General features: G+C 42.5%; 1 protein-coding gene across 8 annotated transcripts in view; it reads right to left on the bottom strand.

Annotated features, from left to right (window-relative positions):
* Nucleotides 1-20,362, bottom strand: part of TASP1 (taspase 1) — a 214,560-nt gene that overhangs the window by 38,574 nt on the left and 155,624 nt on the right. For all 8 annotated transcript variants that reach the window (XM_068232469.1, XM_068232474.1, XM_068232466.1 and 5 more), the window contains one exon: nt 17,593-17,703. In XM_068232469.1, the coding sequence (XP_068088570.1) occupies nt 17,593-17,703 (111 nt within the window). The remainder of the gene's footprint in view (nt 1-17,592; nt 17,704-20,362) is intronic.

Below are 20,362 nucleotides of genomic sequence, written 5' to 3'. Positions count from 1 at the left end.
AAGTTTGCTTCTTAAAACATTCATTCAGATTGGCGTGAGCATAGGATGTCTCCCACGATGCATCACTGCTGAAATATGCAAATCACCCATTGTTGTCCCTATAAGCTAACCACACCTCCAGATCCGCTGGAATGCAATGATGTGTCAGCTTGTTATTTGTACAAGCCATAATAATCCAACTTGTATACAGACTGTTTCGGATTGGTTGATCCTCATCAGTGGACGCTATTGCGGACTGGAACACGGAAAAAGATACACGTGGCTCGGGGCGCGCAGGTGCAGTAAGTCGACGATAAAGAAAGTAGCTGGTGACAGAAGAATGGAGGATTGTGGAAGACCGGCGCAGGACAGGAAGGCTGCATGGGGCTGGCAGAAGCCCCAGGTAAGTGAAACACTTCTAATTAATTAATATAATCTTCAGTTCCGCTTGAAAGGACCACTCCAGTGAAAAAAATAACTGACAGGTTTTGGACTAGCACATCTCCTCTAGGGGTATTTTCAGGGTTTTCTTCGTTTTCAAAAGCATTTCCTGAATGGCAGTTGCTAAGTCTAACTGCCAAAATAGTAATACACTAGCCAGCCTCCCTAATATCAGTTAGACTTAGCAACTGCTGTTCAGGAAATGCTTTTGAAAACAACAACAACAAAAATATGAGAAACCCCCCCCCCCCCCCCTGAGGAGATGGACTAGTCCAAAACCTGTCAGTTTTGTCAGATTTGAACTGCTTACTTTTTTTTACTGTAGTAGTTCTTTGAAGATAGTAAGATACCAGCCAGCCTCCCTACTCACTTGCACACTAAGCATAACTGCCAAAATAGTAAGATATCAGCCAGCCTCCCTAATAGCAGTTAGACATAGCAACAGCCTTTCAGAAAATGCTTTTGAAAACAAAGAAAACTCAGTGAATCCTCCATGAGTAGATGGACTGGTGCAAAACCAGTTAGATACGTCAGATTTTAATTGCTTACTTTTTTTCGCTGGAGTGGTGCTTTAAAGAAGAACTGTAACCAAGGATTGACCACTTAACGACCGCCTAATGCCGATAGGCGTCGGCGGGTCGTTAGTGGTATAGCATGGAAACGGCCGCTCGATCGAGCGGCCTTTCCATGCTAGTTCACGGAGACTGCCTCCGTGAGCAGTGTGCGAGCCGCCGATTGCGGCTCGCACGCATAATGTAAACATGCGGGGAACGCATAATGTAAACATGCGGGGAACACCGCTGTTAACATCACACGGCGCTGCTGCGCAGCAGCGCTGTGACGTAGATCGGCGATCCCCGGCCTCTGATTGGCCGGGGATCGCCGCATTCTGATTCGCCAGCATTGACTCTAGGCGGCGCAGGACGGATCTCCGTCCTGCGCTGCCCATAGGAGGAAGGGGACGGAGGAGGAAATTCGCTGCGAAGGGGGGCTTTGAGGAGCCCCCCCCCCGCCGAACGAACAGAGCCGGCGGCGATCAGACCCCCCCAGCAGGACATCCCCCTAATGGGGAAAAAAGGGGGTAAGTCTGATCGCCCAGCCTCCTTGCTGATCTGTGCTGTGGGCTGTAGAGCCCACGCTGCACAGATCAGCGAAATCACCCCTGGTCCTTAAGTGGTTGAACTTCATCCCAATCAGTAGCTAATACTCCCTTTCCCATGAGAATTCTATTCCTTTTCCCAAACAGATCATCAGGGGGCTCTGTATGGCTGATATTGTGGTGAAACCCCTCCCACAGTGTGATGTCAGCGCCTCACAGCTCTGAGGTACTGACAACACAATTATAGTAAAAATTAAGCACTTTTTTTATTACATTATTTTCACTTGAATTCCTATTTAAAGAAAACCTGAACTGAACATTAAAAGTCAAAATAAACATACACAAGTCATACTTACCTCCTGTGTAGTCTACTCCTCAATCTATTTTCCCTCTCCTGCGTCCTATTTGTCCACTGTGATCAATGGAATTCTCCGTCCTCCATTTTGAAAATATCCATTTCCCCATAACAGCTTCCTGGTCAGCACACAGTTAAACTGTAACATCGCCCACTTGAGCCATAGGGAAACATGGACACATCAGTTCTCCTCTCTGCTGTAACTGACAGCAACTGATATATAACTGACAGCAACTGACATATTTCAGTTCTGACAAAATGTTGTCAGAACTGGAAGGGATCACTGTAAGAAGAAAATGGTGAGCTTCTGAGAGGAACTGATGGCAAGGTGACTATGTAATGTTCATTTGAAGTTACCTCATGTGTTTATTTTGAATAATTTTACTCAGTACAGGTTCTCTTTAAGTACCAAGAGGCACTATATAAATATATACTTATGGCAAAAACAATGGTCACCAGCCCTGCAGATTTCCATCTGGAGACACACTACTGCTCCCTCCAAGCAAAAGTATCAAAAGTGTATATGTTGGTGTTTATATACATATTTATTTATTTATTATTTATTTGTTGTATTTATAAAGCGCCAACATATTACGCAGCGCTGGACAATAAATAGGGATACATACAATATTTAGGGGTGACATACAGCAAAATGACAATACCTGAATACAAGAAAGATCAGATCATGCAGCACAGTAGGAGTACCAGGTAATGCTTAGTCAGTCACTGGATGGAGCATGGAGATTAGGCAAGTTAGGTTCACTCAGATGCCTAGCATGGGTTCACAGTAATGGAGGTGCATGATCAGGTTGGACACAAAAGGAGGAGGACCCTGCCCAAAGGCTTACAATCTAAAGGGAGAGGTAGGGACACGAGAGGTAGGAGACCAGAGTTCAGCTGTGGGTTTAGAGCACTTGTGAGGGGTAGTAAGCCAGAGTGAAAAGGTGAGTTTTGAGGGCTTTCTTGAAGATGTTGAAGGAGGGGGCTGCCCTAATGGGTGGAGGTAGGGAGTTCCATAGTGTTTGAGCAGCTCTTGTGAAGTCCTGGAGGCGTGCATGGGGTTGGGTGATGCGGGGGGCGGTTAGGCGAAGTTCATTGGAAGAGCGGAGTGAGCGGCTAGGTGTGTACCTCTGAGTAAGATCGGAAATGTAGGTTGGACAGGTTTTGTGGACGGATTTGTAGGTCAGACACAGTATCTTGAATCTGATTCTGGACTGGATAGGAAGCCAGTGGAAGGATTCAAGGAGGGGATCCGCCATGGTGGAGCGATGGGAGCAGTGGATAATTCTGGCTGCTGCATTCATGATGGACTGCAGTGGGGCTGTTCGGGTCATAGGGAGACCAGACAGCAGGGCATTGCAGTAGTCAAGGCGGGACATTATGAGGGCATGGATGAGGAGTTTGGTGGTGTACTTAATCCCTTGCATTCTTTAGCATCACACAAGATGCACATTGTATAAACTATCCAGTTTTTAGATCCTAAAATATCAAAACAATACAAGCCTTCAAAAACACAGTCCAGGGCCGTGAACTGAAATGATTCATCTCCCTTCCATACACACTATTTTATCTCTTCTTTATCTATCCAAGTCTCTGTGAAAGAGCTACAACACAAATATTTATGGCAACGCCGCAATCCATAAACTTGGCCCGATTTGAAAGAACTCATCACTAACACATCCCCATTTGTAATATTAAGATTTCTGGATGCTGCCCGTGTGTACACAACCTCTCTTTATGTGCCGTCATTTCGCTCTTCGATTAACCACTCATCAGATCGCGGTCCAGGGTATTAACGCTTAGCAAATGTGTGCTCACAAATCTAATTACGCCAGGTCTTATTTTTAGTTCTGAAGAGATGCATTGGCTGTACATCGATTACATTAAAAAAAAAAGAGAAAGAAATCCACATCTGCCATTGGTTTGTCCATCACCTGCAGATTAGAGCGCTCCAAGTGCCTAAGCCAGCCATTGCCTTCTTGGAAAGATTCCCAAACCTTTTATAGAGTTTGAGAGATGTGCTTGAAATAGGATGGAAGGAATGGATTGAAATAGCCAAAATCAGACACCTCCAAGTACACAGCAAGATGGTATTTTGTGCAAGAACTTGATATTACCCAACCCATTCCCTGTTCCTCTGGAGCCAAACCAAGAACGGTTGTTAACTGATTCTTAGCCTCGGCTTTTAAATGAATAATGAACATTTGTGTGTTGCTCAAAGACAGTCTAAAACCCTCCTTGTAACTCCAAGTACTTGTTAGTTTCTAACAGCTGCTAAAGTTTAAGTTATTTATGAACATACAGTACTGCAGCAATTTGCAAACTAAACTCTTTAGAGCTTATGAAAAATTTTTTTTACACTTTTTGCTTTTGTGATCATTTCAATTTATTTATAAAGGAGTTAAAGGACAACTGAAAAGAGAGATATGGAGGCTGCCACATTTATTATTAACCACTTCACCCCAAAGTGGTTTTTACCCTAACGGACAACAGCGATTTTTACTTTTCAGTGCTCATCCCTTTCATTTGCCAATAGCTTAATCACTACTAATCACAGTGAAATGATCTATATCTTGTTTTTTTCACCACTAATTGAGCTTTTTGGGGTTGATATTTGTTTTCAGTAATTACTTTATTTTCTATGCATTTTAAAGGAAAAAACAAGAAAAAAAATGAAAAAATAATAAGTTTTAATATAAACAATGCTACTGTGTATAAAACCCACACATTTTATTTGCCTATTTGTTCTGGTTATCACAAGATTTTAATTATGTCCCTAGTACAAAGTATGGTGACCATACAGTATTTGGAAATAAAGGTGTATTTTTTTTTTTTTTTGGTGGGTTTATTTTTCCACTATTTTCACGTTCCAGGGAATGCACGTGCGGCAGCGAGAACACGCGGGGGCGTGCACGTGCACAGTGGCAGCAGCACTGTCTGACTTATAAAAACGTCCTGGAGCCATTAAGAAGCTCTAGCAGGACGTTTGTCATTAAGCTTGTCATTAAGTGGTTAAGCAATGCCTGGCTATCCTACTGATCCTCTGCCTCTAATATTTGTAGCCATAAACCCTGAGCAAGCATGTGGAGCTCAGGTGTTTCTAACATTAATGTCAGATCTGACATAGCAGCGCCGTGCATGCACCCAGATGGCCTTCTTTGTGCCAGGTAGCTAGTGGCCTTCTTTGTGCCAGTAACTAACATATTCTTCTTTCTTCGGTTGTCCTTTACATAGTTACATAGTGTGGTTGATAAAAGACATTCGCCCATCAAGTCCAACCAGATGGTTTCATTGTACAGTACTTTTTATCGGCACTTTGCTACCGTAATCTCGGTACTCAAAGCTTTCAAAAACATTATTTTATGAAACAAACTCGTATGATGATTAAGTAAACAGACTTAAAAACTGAAGCAATTTCAACACTGGGAAATATGTATATTTTGCAAGCAAAAGCTTCCAAAAGTAGCCTGAATTCTACTCTACATGACAAGCAGTGATGGTCAGGTCTAGGAGAACTCACGCAGAAGCATGTGACTTGTTTGATCAGCTGATAGATTTGTTATCGTTTTAGAAGCTTGCAACATTATAGTTTTTGTCATTTTATTTCGTTTATATTTACAAATTTTACGTTATCAAAGATATTATCATTACTATGTGTAAAAGAGTGTTTCTGCAGAGGAAGTGGTTAGGGTTAGGCACCACCAGGGGGAGTGGTTAGTTTTAGGCACCTCCTAGGCAGCGGTTAGTTTTAGGCAACACCAGGGGGCGTGGTTAGGGTTAGGCACCACTAGCTGGTGGTTAGGGTTTGGCTCAACCAGGGGAGTGGTTAGGGTTAGGCGCCACCAGGGGAGTGGTTAGTTTTAGGCACCACCAGGGGAGGGTTCTGTGTGAGGATAGGGTTGGGTTAACCTGTATTGTTGAATTACGTAACGATAATTAACGTTAATATATTTTTGTTATTATTTCTCTTCTGTTTTTACAATGGTATTTATCAGTAACGAAGCTTGACAATGAGGTTTATCGTTATCAGATTTCGTTAATAACCGGCGCCATTTCGTTATCAACTCTGGCCCTTTTTTCACTGTGCCCTTTTTTCATGCATGCGATTTCTCACTAGGATAAAATAAAATCCTTTCAACTTTTCTGCACGACTGAACGTTTTTATCAGATTTCCGTGAAATAATTTTATTTTATTATGTTCTGTGTGACCACTTTTAGACTTACAGATGTGGTGAGCAATAGATATGTGATATTTATAGCGTACCATCTTCCACTGCTTGATATCAGATGAGATGTTGAGAGATACTGAATATTGTTTTTACCTCTGCTGCTAGCTATACACTGCTTGATGCAGTACTAAGCACTTTGTTATGATGTACCACACTGTTGAGGTGGAGATTGCGAACCAGGAAGTTGAGCATACTGTGTCAGTACTGTACAAGTTTCTTCCTTCCAAAGGTTGTGTAGGTGCCCTTCGAGCATTTCATTTCGAGCAGATGGCGATTCCGGATCTGTCCAAGGAGACTTGGCAGACAGTGCAGGGATACTTGTTTTACTACTCCGGTTGCAGCCAGGGATAGACTTATTTCTCTTAAATTCTTACATATGAGTTACCTTTCCCCAGCCTGGCTGCAAAAGATTGGTCATCCAGGAGCAGGTTATTGTGGTCAGTGCCATCAACCCACTGCAGACTTTATACACTTAGTATGGCAAAGCTCACTAATCGAACATTACTTAAAATTATTTCAGGGAGAGCGACAAAAAAATATTTCAGATTAGTATCCCAGTGCTGCCTGAGAACTTCCTCCTGGGCTTACTGGTGGATTATCTGCATCCACACATAAATCGTTGGTTTTTCAACCCCTAATAGCTCATGCACGTAAACTGATTATACCTAAATGGAACCAAACCTAACCCACCGAAGAAGGGTAGGGTAGCACTTGTGCACAGGGAATTGAATTAAAAGTGTGTACAAAAAAAGAAAATGTCATAAAAATGTTTTAAGAAAGTCTGGCCGTACTGGATCTCCCACTATAAACTAAAGCGTAGTGACTAACCACTTAATGTATAATGTATAATAGCTGAAAGCTAGGCCGAGTGCAGGCAACTCAGGGAGGGTGTAGACGGACCAAGAACCTAAGTTTAGAAGCTGAACTGTTGTTGCATTCTAACAAAAAGCAGGGCAGGAAAGGTACACATGGCTTTTACAAGCTTAATGGAACAGGTGTGAAAAGGGTACATGCATTATTACACACGAATCAAGACGGGAAAGGGCAAGATGAGGAGACAGCTGAGTCGCAATGGTGCTCACAAAGGGATCATCTCACTCAGCCAGGGTAGGAGGTGATCTGCTCTGTGCTGGAGAAGCAACTCCCACTCTTGATGGCAAGACGCATCCAGACTAGCTAGCCTGGTATTTTCAATATATTACAAAAAATATATAAGTGTGCAGTTAAAGGGGCACTATGGCGAAAAATTGTAAAATATAAAATAAGTGCAAACATAGACAAATAAGAAGTATGTTTTTCCAAAGTAAAATGAGCCAGAAATTACTTTTCTCCTATGTTGCAGTCACTTACAGTAGGTAGTAGAAATCTGAAAGAAGCGACGGGTTTTGGACTAGTCCATTGTATTTGAGTTTGACACCCCTGATCTAGTCAGTAGAGGGCTGTATGAGTGGGCTGCCTTCAGTTTTAGGGCTGGAGCTACTTCTACAAATACTACATACAAGGTGCTGACCATAAACATTTGCACCCCCAATTCAACATGTTTTGCCCCGAGATGGGGCTTCATCAGGGGAAACCATGAGACAAGAGCATAAATAAAATAAGACAAGTGGCTTCACTCCACCCAACATAATATACAGTAATTCAGGAATTGCATATAGCACTGCAATGTAATGTGCTGTTACCTCAATATCAGAGCTCATTCCATTGCTGCCATCTTCATGTCAGAGATTTGTCTCTGCCCCGCCCACTTGTAGTTGCCCATAGAGTCAAATAATCAAATTTATAATTAAGGATTTTTACTTTGTGACGATGGCAAAAAAAACCAAAAAAAAAAAAAACATTCTGACATTCTTCTTACAAAACGATCAGATTTATTTATATCTGCTTTTAGAATCGGGCGTTACTTTATTCTTTGGTTTTGCAAATGTGTCAGTTTGGCACTGGTAAGTGATGAACCTGAAATTAAAATTTTAATACATCGCCCAATAACGTTTCACTATTACATGTCACTGTGAAAACGCACAAGGAGAATATGGCTGCAACAGAAGTTAACATCTCAATTGCACAGCTGCACTGTTCAACTTACTCTCTGCCTTTTCAAAGTCTGAATGATAATAGCCATGAAATGAGTAACAAAGGCTACATATGGAATATTGTAATAACTTCTCTGAACTGCTTTTCAAACTGAGTTGGGTTTATTGAAAAGCTTGAACCACAAGTAGCCAAATTAGTCCATAAAACACTCAGGAATTTGCGATGAGCCAAGAAAAGTCATCCAATGGGCTAAGCCAATATTTTCCTTATCACATGAACGGGAATCCATATTCGTGTGGCTTTCCATGAAAGGATTCTGAGTCTCATTGGCTAAAAAAAATCTACAGACAACAAGATGGTATTTACTGTCTGCATTTCGTTATTCCATTTTATTTGACTGCTATAACGGTTCAATACCTTTTGTACTTTCCTAAGATACACAAAGGACTGTAGGAACATTCTGTTTCCAGTTAAATGATAAATAAATAAAAATGGCAAGTAAAACTTCAGAAGAGCTGATTTTTTTTTTACATTCATTTTCCATCAATTTTTAAATTTGAAAGTACATTGTGCAAAAAAAAAAAAAAAAATGTGTTTTAAAATAAGACATAACACTAAAGGCACACATACTAATTTTCTCATCGGTGCAGTGCCTGTGCTGTTGTCAACAATTAATTACTTTAAGGCTACTTACACACCAGGACATTGCATTTAGGGGACGTTATAGGGCACATAACGTGCCCCTAACGCAACGCCTGGTGCTCTCTGATGTGGACGTCAGAGTGAGCCGCGTTGTGCAGCTCACTCTGGCGTCCGTGATGCGTACTCTTGGACGCATGTGGCATCACGTGGTCCCGCCCGGCCAATCGCCGCACAGAGCGGCAGCTCCAGGAAGTAAACACTGCACGTTACACCGTGCAGTGAATATTAATTAGCCATGTGCCTGGCCGCTCTCCACTCCTCCTCAACACTACTGAGCATGTGCGCACAGCATAACGCACAGCATGCAGCACTCTCAACGGATGTGCTGCGTTACAATGTAACGCAACGTGGGCACTGTGAACAGCCCATTGATTTTTCATTACTGTGCGGTAGGGCTGCGTTACAGGCTGCACTAACGTGCGCCTGTAACGTCTTAATGTGAAAGCAGCCTAAAGGGTGACTGAAGAGTAAGGCTACGTTTCCACTATAGCATAAAATTTTCATGTAAAAAAATCGTATGCGATTTTTCTGATTGGGAATAAAACACATGTAAATTTGTACACGTTTTATGCGAATTTTCATACGCGATTCGTATTAGTCAAATTTAACATACTCTACCTAGTAACAGCTTAGTCATGACTGCTGACAACTTCCTGTAACCATGCATTTAATGTTAATTTTCACGCAACTAACGTGAAAATTTGCGTTGCTACCGATGCCATTGCAAAGCATTATACGCTAATCCCGGGCGATATGTGGAAAATATCCGAAAAAATTACGCAGAACCTAAAAAAATTTTCGCATGCGAACGCTTACAAAAATTTGCATTAAAAGGAAACAGCCCCATTCACTACCATTTGTTGCTAAACTAATGCAAATTTTCTATGTACATTTTTTTTAAAACAAAAGGTATTTATGGATCAAGAATTGTCATGGTATACAAAATACTGTAAATACAATCATATCCATCAAACGTACATTAGGGCAAACGTTCCAGACAAATGTTCATTAACAGCAGGTATTAAACAGAGATGATTTGCAGAAGTGCACATTAAGAGCTTATACGTCACACAACATGTACAGCTGTAGTTGTTGTTTACTTTTCCATTCCACAATTAACCACTTCACCACTGAGGGGTTTTACCCCTTGAACACCAGAGTAATTTTCACCTTTCAGCGCTCCTTCCATTCATTTGTCTATAACTTTATCATCATTACTTCTCACAATTAAATGAACTAGATCTTGTTTTTTCCGCCACCAATTAGGCTTTCTTTAGGTGGGACATTATGCCAAGAATTATTTTATTCTAAATATGTTTTAATGGGAAAATAGGAAAAATGTGGGAAAAAAATTCATTATTTTTCAGTTTTCGGCCATTATAGTTTTTACATAATGCATGCTACTGTAATTAAAACTCATGAAAGGTATTTGCCCATTTGTCCCGCTTATAAAACCGTTTAAATTATGTCCCTATCACAATGTTTGGCGCCAATATTTTATTTGGAAATAAAGGTGCATTTTTTTCAGTTTTGCGTCCATTCCTAATTACAAGCCCATAGTTTATAAAGTAACAGTGTTGTACCCTCCTGACATAAATATTTAAAAAGTTCAGTCCCTAAGGTAACTATTTATGTATTTTTTTTAATTGTACATTTTTTAATTTTATTTTAATTACAAAAAAAAATGGGGAGTGTGGGAGGTAATGAGTTAATTTTTTGTGTATAATTAATCTATTTGTATGGGAAAAATGCTTTAGGGTGTAGTTTTACTATTTGGCCACAAGATGGCAACAGTAACTTTTTGTTTAATGCGACCTCCAAGCGTCCTTCCGGACGCTTGGAGGAAGTACTAGGAGGCTGGTAACGGGGTTTTTATCAAAATGATCGCGCTGCTTAGCGGAGAAGCAGCGGATCATTGCGGGGCTTAGATCAACGAACGGAAATGGATTTTCCCGTTCATTGATCTCCGGGCGAGCGGCCGGCGGCATGTTTACCTGCGGGAATGCGCGCTAGAGCGAGCGGGAGCGCGGAAAGTACGGATTTCTCCGTCCCTGGGGGTGAAAGGATGGAAAAAGGGGCGGAGAAATTTGTACAGCGGGGGTAAAGTGGTTAAGGATTCAATTAATCCTACATGTGGTGTACAAAAAAAGAAAGAAAAAAAAAGTTAGAAAGTCTGTGATAAGTACTTTGGAAGGGAAAAAGTGCACGGTTTTCCTCATGCATCATTTTAGTAATGGTGCTAAATTTCAATGTCCCAAATTATATAGGTAGAAAAAAAACAACGTTTTGTAAGAAATAATACCTTTTATTTAATGTCCCAAATTAAATGAAACGGTTTCAAGCGATCCCTGTGTAGGTTCTATGCAAAAAATGGAATACAAAATCGCACAAGTCCATCGCTGGATCGCCCATTAGCAGTCTCTGACCGGTGGGTTGGAGACTGCTCATTTCCGCTGCTGCGGGAGGCTTTAGCAATCTTTGGGAGCCCAAGTGCTCCCGAAGATAGGCCGCTCCGTACTACACATGCACAAGTGCAAAAGAATATGTGCTCGCGAATGCACAGTGTACGGAGCAGCGTGTCTTCAAGAGCACTCGAGATCACAAATACTGCCCAAGCCTCCCACAGCAGCAGAGAGAGCATCCATCGGTTGGAGTCTGCAAAAGGGGGCTCTAGCGCTGGAGCGCAGGGAAGGTAGAAGGAACAGGAAGGGTCTATAGGACTCAGAGCCTTCCCTCTCCTTAGGCAAGTATCTGTTTTTGTTTTAAAGCACACCTGAACTCGCAAGTTCCTTGCTGCTCTATAAGCATATAAGATAAGCAACAGCTTAATAAACTTAATAGAAAAACATTTTCTTGCTACAGCTGATACTAATCCTAAAATAAATCTGCGCTGTTTCTATTTCCTGATTCATGGAAGCAGACATATTGTTAACATCCTGTGCTTTCAAATGAGCTTATCCGCTTTATCTGCCGTGGCAGTCATGTGACACATGGGAGGATCAAATTACAGCATGTGATTAGACACAGATGAGGGGGAATTAAAGGGACTCCAGGCTCAAAAAATCTCCGTCTCTCCGCACAAATGGCTCCCGGCGACACCGGGCCCGAGTGTTGGGTCCTCTCTTCCTGGAAGATGACGTTAGTCTTCATCACGGTTTAATCGCGCATGCGCAGTACAGTCACGCCGGCCGCCGTGATGATGACTAACATCTTCCTGGAAGGGAGGGCCCGGTGTCGCCGGGAGCCATTTGTGCAGAGAGTCTGGGAGAGGAGCCAGGACGCCGCCGTGGGACCTCCCGACCTACGGTGGGCTGCAGAAAGCCCCAGGTAAGTACCAATTTTGATTATTTTCAGAGGTCAGGGTCCCTTTAAACAGGCTTAACTCTCTAAATCAGGGGTGTCAAACTCAAATACAAAGTGGGCCAAAATTGTACACTGGGACCTAGTTGCGGGCAGAAATTGTACACAGGGACCTAGTCGCAGGCCAACCTCAATGTCTACTGGCCATCTTCCTCCCTTATAAAGTTCTCTGGTGTCTAGTGGTTCTCCCTCCCCTGTGCAGTTCCCTGGTGTCTAGTGACCCCCACCCTCCCCAATACAGTTCCCTGGTGTTTAGTGCTTTCCCCCTACCTCCCCATATGCCTTCCTTGGGGTTCTAGAACTTCACCTCTAATATAGCTTCCCTGGTGGGCTAGAGTGGCCAATACATAATGAAAGGTGGGGAAACCACTTGAGGGCCAAATTTGGCCCGCCGGCCGGAGTTTGACATGTATGCTCTAAATACATGCAGGGTGCATTTCTCTATGTTTTCTTTCTGCCCTGTGCAAGAGTTCAGGTCCACTTTAACTTACACTTCTGACTCCCTTTAAGGCCTGGGACCCACTTGCAGCTCTTTTCTAAGCATTGGTGATTTGTAAAGCTCCTGCTAATGTATAGGTGATTTTCTTAGAAAATCACATCCCTCAAGTGGGATCCCACCCAATGCATTACATTAGCAAGAGCTTTTCAAACTAATCAGGCACTTTGCTGGGCATTTATTAATTTAGACTCTAGTTAGGATTTAACGTCTATATAGGTTGTCCATTTCCACCAGCCCGCTGCTTCTCTTCCTTTCCTAGCCACACTCTGATACAAGCAAAGCAGGGAGCGCATTAAACTTTCCAACTCTTAAGAAAATTATGCTGACAACGGCAGGTACCGAGCAATACATGCAATTTTCAGTGAAGAAAAGGACACCATATGCCCGGACTATTATGGTGTCAGCATAATTTGAGTAAAGCTGTAACATACATGATGGAATTCCATAGTGGAAATATGTCGAAGTCCGCATTCTTCTCTTCTCTACAACAATATGTGTAACTTGTACAAAAGCCATGTGGCTGGTTTAATTATCTATTTAAATACACTTATGTAAATCTTAGCTTGGACTGTAAACAGAGGCATCTGCTCATTGTCAGCATGAACTGTCCAAGTCGATTTTGATTCCTTTCGCAAACTGAGTACACTTGTTTTATCCCGCTTATTCCTCGGGGGGGAAACGGGGTAACGGAAAACCGCATCACCAATCAGATTGGTGCTCGATACATCAAATGCTTGTTTTGCTATTTTTGTATAGATAAAATTACCCCTTCACACACAGGACACTATCCAGAGCTCGGATATAAACACATTTCTTAGCGAGCTGGAAGAAAGTCTTTCTTTTTTTCTCTGGCAGGCACATGTGAAAAGAACGGCCTACTCAGAAAATATTCAAAAATCCTTCACATTATAAGTCACATTTATTTATTTGTTTCGCATAGAGAAAAAAAAAAAAAAACTTTCCCAAGAATTTTGGACTTATAAATACACCAAAGTATGAAGCCCAGCATTAGGAAGGATCCTGAAATAATGTGAAGAAAACGCCATGAAAACATCATATACTAATTCTTTGCGGTCTGTTTAGAAGCCTTAATTTGCCCTCATTTTTTATATTTGCCCTCATTTTTTATATTTTCCTTTTATGGAAATCTAACAATTAAAAAACAAATGTGCAAAAATACCTTGTCGTTGCAATGCAAAAATCTAAGCTTAAAGAGACTCCGTAACAAAAATTGCATCCTGTTTTTTATCATCCTACAAGTTCAAAAAGCTATTCTAATGTGTTCTGGCTTACTGCAGCACTTTATACTATCACTGTCTCTGTAATAAATCAATGCATCTTTCCCCTGTCAGACTTGTCGGCCTGTGTCTGGAAGGCTGCCAAGTTCTTCGGTGTTGTGGTTCTGCTATGAACTCCCCCTTCCAGGCCCCTCTATGCACACTGCCTGTGTGTTATTTAGGATTAGAGCAGCTTCTCTCTTCTCTCTTATCTTTTACAAGCTGGATAAATCGTTCTCTGAGCTGGCTGGGCTTTCACATACTGAAGAATTACAGACAAGGACAAAGCTGTTTGCAGGAAGAAACAAGCAGCCTGAAACTTCAGTGCATGAGAACAGGGGGAAAGAAACACACAAATGATCTCTTGAGATTTAAAAGGAAGGCTGTATACAGCCTGCTTGTGTATGGATGTATTTTCTATGTGTGGACATACTGTACATCAACCTACTTCCTGTTTTGGTGGCCATTTTGTTTGTTTATAAACAAACTTTTTAAAACTGTTTTTAACCACTTTTAATGCGGCGAGGAGCGGCGAAATTGTGTCAGAGGGTAATAGGAGATGTCCCCTAACGCACTGGTATGTTTACTTTTGTGCGATTTTAACAATACAGATTCTCTTTAAAGCGGAATATAACCCTGCATTTCAACTTTGCTCTAAAACATTATTTACAGCATATTATATGCAACCAGCATTTTTTTTTAACTAGACCAGCATTGGAAGGGTTAAACACAGAGGTTTAAAGTTCTGTGGAGAGATATGCAGAAGTTCATTTAGATACATTTAACTAAATAGAATGTAACAAGTGATAAATGTTACACACTTTGGCTGTCCTCCAGCTCCTTCTCAGTCAGAGAGAGGAGTCATATGCCACACTTAGATACATTTATGTAAACAAAATGTATCTATGTCAGCTTCGGATGCATCTGCAGTTCTGTCCAGGAACTTGAAAACTTCCAATGCTGGTCTAGTAAAAAAAAAATGCTGGTTGCATATAATATACTGTAAATAATGTTTTAGAGCAAAGTTGAAATGCAGGGTTATATTCCGCTTTAAAGTGGACCTAAACTCTTGCACAGGACACAAGGAAAACATAACAGAAATGCACCCTGTAAGTATTTAGAGAGTTTAGCCTGTGTAATTCCCCCTCATTTGTGTCTAATCACTAGTTGTAATTTGATCCCTGCCCTGTGTTACACATGTGACATGACTACCTATGGCAGATAAGATGATAAGCCCATTTGAAATCACAGGCTGTAAACAATATGTCTGCTTCCATGAATCAGGAAGAAGATACAGTGCAGATTTATTTTAGGATTTGTATCAGCTGTAACAAAGAAATGTTTTCGTTTAACCACTTAAGGACTGGGCTTTTTTCTCAGATCTGTGCTGCGTGGGCTCTCCAGCTCACAGCACAGATCTGCAGGCATGCAGGGCGATCAGACTTCCCCCCTTTTTTCCCCACTGGGGGATGTCCTGCTGGGGGGGGTCTGATTGGCGCCGCTCTGTGTGACCGAGTGGGGGTGGGGCTCCTAAAAGCCCCCTCCGCAGCGATTCCCAGCCTCCCTGTCCTTCCCTCCCTCCCCTCCTTCCTATGGATTGCACAGGACGGCGATTCGTCCTGCGTCTCCTCTGATAGTCTTCAGCCGATCAGATGCCGGCGATTTCCGGGATCGCAGATCTCCTTTACGGCGATGCTACGCAGCAGCGCCGTATGATGTAAACACAGGGGATTTCTTTCCAGCGTGTTTACAATTAGCCTGCAAGCCGTGATTGGAGGCTCGCAGGCTGTTCACGGAGACACCCTCCGTGAACTGACATGGAAAGACCGTTCGAACGAGCGGCCGTCTCCATGTAAAACCACTAACGACCTGCCGCCGCCTATCGGCGATAGGCGGTCGTTAAGTGGTTAAAGGTTATTATGCTGTTGTGTATCTTTTAGAGCAGAGAGGAGTTCTGAGTTCAGGTCCACTTTAGAGGCCCAAGGCAATAAGTGACATGATGAGATAAACAAGTGTATGCACAGTACAAAAAATGCTAACAACCATGCTGTTTTACTTGTTTTATTTTGCTGCCTGAAAGGGTTAATTTCTAGGCATGGAAGTGACAGCTTCTGTCTTGTTGGTACCTTGTCGGGAATATAGTAAGCATCACTGATAAGCAAATTACAGCCATAAAAGTTTTCCTGGCAGAATACAACTTCTGAGGGCAGGGAGAGATAAAATACATGAACTATTGACCTTTTTCTAACTCTGGGACACTTAACAGGCTACCACTGATTACAGACAGTAAAACATTGAACCTACTTTGTAAATGTTTAAATGTAAAAGAAAACCATAAAATACTTAAAAAATTCATTTTTAGGAGTAGGAGGATAAATATAATTGTTTATCTCATTCGTTTATTTTCACCTCGGGTTTACTTTAAAGTGGACCTGAATTATAAAATATAATACCAATTACATAAAACAAGTGATAAATATTAGAACTCGAATGAAAATAAAGGAGTTTAAGTATAAAAGTATTATTTTACTTTTCAGAGGTCATAATTTTTATGTCTACCGACCACTGAAGTGTACCAGGTTATGCTGGCGGGCATTTGACACGTGCCAGCCAGCTCCTTCCTCTAGCACCTCACCCTGAATATGCTTAACTGTGGGAATGTACACCTACACAAGTGTTTGTCTACCTGTGATACTGTGTGACCCAGAGCATTCAGGGATTTTATCCGATTGCCATCTGGAGCCAGAAAGGAATTTTTTTCCCTTTTGGGGCTAATTGGACCATGCCTTGTAAGGGTTTTTCGCCTTCCTCTGAATCAACAGGGATATGTGAGGGAGTAGGCTGGTGTTGTACTTTGTTCTCTGGTTGAACTGGATGGACTTATGTCTTTTTTCAACCCAAGTAACTATGTAACTATGTATAAGAAAACAAAAAGTCAGGAGGGGGGCTCTAGGGGGTTATGTGAAGATCACTGTGAGCTGTCCAGGGCACTGCTACATAAGTCGTGTGGGTCTCACTCTGGAATCTCCCTCCTTCTTTCAGGGAACTCCTGCAGAGAAGGAGAGAGAGAGAGGCTTACCAGCTCCCAGCATGACTAGTACTGCACCTGGTACCTTGACTCTGCAGCATGTCATGGTGGTGGTGATGGTGATGGTGGTGGTGGGCGGGGGGGGAGTGTTAAATACATAAATAAAGGAAAATATGTCATATTAAAAAAAAATGTTAAAAGTACAGGGAGGGCCATTTATATGGATACACCTTAATAAAATGGGAATGGTTGGTGATATTAACTTCCTGTTTGTGGTACATTAGTATATGTAGGGGGGAGACTTTTCAAGATGGGTGGTGACCATGGTGGCCATTTTGAAGTCGGACATTTTGAATCCAACTTTTGTTTTTTCAATAGGATGAGGGTCATGTGACACATCAAACTTATCTACTTTAAAGCTACAAGAAAGGACCATCACAGGTGCCACATAAAGCAAGAAGCCTCTTTTTGCTCCCTACTTCCCCATACCCCCACCCCGTGGATAGTGATATAATACAACAGGTTCCATGTAAAACGGCAAACTCCTCCGCAGTTACAGTACATCGCCTTTGTGAAGACACACACTTACCAATGAATTTGTTTTGCATAGACTCCAGCAAAGCCTGGTGCGCATCTTCAGCCTGCAGTGCAAGTGAACACTCCCTGGCTAGTATGGTCCTTACAAGGTGCTCTCCACAGCCTGCAAACACAGAGGGTAAACACAAGTAAATTCCAATACCATATTTTTGTTCATTGCATGTGTAAATCATCATTTTTTTTAAGGGAACCTGAAGTGAGAGGAATATGGAGGCTACCATTTTAATGAGAGCCCGAGGTGGGAGATCAAATAAAAAAAAACAAAAAAACAATGCAACCCGATCCGGGGAGCTGGGCAGGTCAGGTAGCCATCATCCCCACTGCTCCTGTGGCTCGCATCTCCTTACTTTAATTTTAGTGACCTCTGGGTTCACGACGCTAGAAGGAGAGAGAGGTTCTCTCTCAGCGTGCAGGGAGGCGGGGGAGTGGCAGGGGCATGGCCAGGGAGAGACAGGTGCCCAATGGCAGCTGTGGAAAGCTTGCAAGAATGCCCCCAGTGGGCGTTTTGAGCAGGGAATCCCTCTCCTTTCCCGTTGAGATTATCAACAATTCTTGTAACCAGTTTTGGGGGGCTATAGCACGGTGGGGGGGGGGTCAGAGAGCGGTGTGGGGGAGGGGCAAGAGGCATGTCATGAGGTAGGGAACATGCCTCTATGTCCCATCTACCCCCCTGCTGCACCGCCTCGTGTTCTCTTGAATTCCCCTTTAAACAATGCCAGACGCCTGGCTGTAATGCTGAGCATTAGGTTTTAGTTGGTTTTGAGTCCCAAACCTGCAGCAAGCATGCAGCCAATGGAGTCAGACCAAAATCAAAGCATTTGATCTGCATACTCATTCTGGGCCAGTGACAAAGTATTAGAGGCCGAGCATCAGCACCTAAGCCAGGCAACTGTCATTGTCTGTTAAAGTATGAAGATGGCAGCCTCTGTATTCTTCTCACTTTAGGTTCCATTTAAAGAACTGCAAAAAGCAATAAAAAGAAAAGGGAACTGTAGGTCATCATTTCCAGGTTTTCAGAGAGAAAGACCATGATGCATCACCCCAGGAGCAAGGCCACGCCTACTATGCATTCACTTCTACTGGTTTCTAGTGCACCTATAGTTTAAAATTACTGAAATCATATACTTCTAGAGCCTCAGAGCAAAACTGAGCCGGGCGGGTCAACTGCAACACCCTTCGCCAACCGGCCCCCCCCCCCCCACCCCGATCAAAAAACTTGAGAGCATGGCAGCATACAATACCTGTCAGTGGAGAAAGCGACACATCCTCTTCACTCCTCTCCTAAGCCACACTGCACAGTAACTGCTTGTAACTCCCTGATGCACATCACATGACATGCAGGGACAGGGGCTGCAAGGAGTTACCGTATGGTGCAGCTTTAAGATAGCAGTGAAGAAGACAGCAGTGAAGAGGACATGCCGCAATCTTTGCTCAGAGTTAATGTATGACACTTCTATTGCCACCCTCTGCATTTCATGACACCCAGCCCCCTTCACCCCTAAACTTCCTCTCCCCGCGATGGCGGGGGTCTTGGGGGACTATTGTTACACCCCTGCTCCAACTTGCACATAGCTTTTGTTCAGCACTTGCCATGTATGGAATTGTAAAATTCTTTGAGGCTTATTTATCAAGGCAAATTTACAAACAGCTGGAATTAAAGTGCAGCACGTGCAAGGCCAACCAGAGTCCTACTTTCAGTCAATGGCTAAAACCGGATTAGCTTTTCTATGCAACTGGTCTACATTTCTCCATTCATCCCTATGGTGGTCAAAGAACTAGCACATAACCTCCCCCCCCCCCAAAAAAAAATACAGGGTATTTTGCAAAGCAAACCAAGCTAGACAGTGTACTAGTTCAAAGAGACTCTGTAACACAATTTTCAGCCATATTTCTTCCTATACCTGTTCTTATGTGGTCTGATCTTCTTTGTCAAGCTTTGTTGACCCAGGGAGGAATGTGCTGCCTCTGCTGTGATAGAGAGAAGTTATGCACGCCCCCTCCAGGCTCTGTGTGTGTGTTCTGTTTATCTCTCACAGACAGGTCTCTGCTCTGTTTCAGCTTGTCTGTGTGAGGCTGAGGGGGAAAGCTGCCTGTCACATGCTTAGAAGCTGTGAGAATCCCAAACTGGAGTGCAGATAAATCCCTTTGTAATAAAAAAACTTGTAGTATACTGTAACATGATATATATATATATATATTATACATACATACATACACACACACACAGACATCACTTCCTGGTTAGCGGCATGTTTTTTGTTTGTAAACACTACCTAAAGCTGGCGATCGCAGCGGGGAGCGGCAGAAACGGCAAAGAGGGATCCAGGAGATCACAGTGACCCGATTGGTATGTTTTTTATTGTACAAATCGGACAGCACAGTCTTTAAAGAGAATCTGTATTGTTAAAATCGCACAAAAGTAAACATACCAGTGCGTTAGGGGACATCGCCTATTACCCTCTGTCACAATATCGCCGCTCCCCACCGCATTAAAAGTGGTTAAAAACAGTTTTTAAAAGTTTGTTTATAAACAAACAAAATGGCCACCAAAACAGGAAGTAGGTTGATGTACAGTATGTCCACACATAGAAAATACATCCATACACAAGCAGGCTGTATACAGCATTCCTTTTGAATCTCAAGAGATCATTTGTGTGTTTCTTTCCCCCTGCAGCTATCTTCCCACTGAAGTGTCAGGCTGTTTCTTCCTGCAGAGTGCAGACAGCTCTGCCTGTATATAATTCTTCAGTATGTGAAAGCCC

The sequence above is a fragment of the Hyperolius riggenbachi genome, chromosome 4 (assembly GCF_040937935.1).
Source record: "Hyperolius riggenbachi isolate aHypRig1 chromosome 4, aHypRig1.pri, whole genome shotgun sequence".
NCBI classification, from domain to species: Eukaryota; Metazoa; Chordata; class Amphibia; order Anura; family Hyperoliidae; genus Hyperolius; species Hyperolius riggenbachi.
The sequence above is the reverse complement of the archived record's forward strand: the minus strand, read 5'-3'. Positions and strand labels throughout refer to the sequence as shown.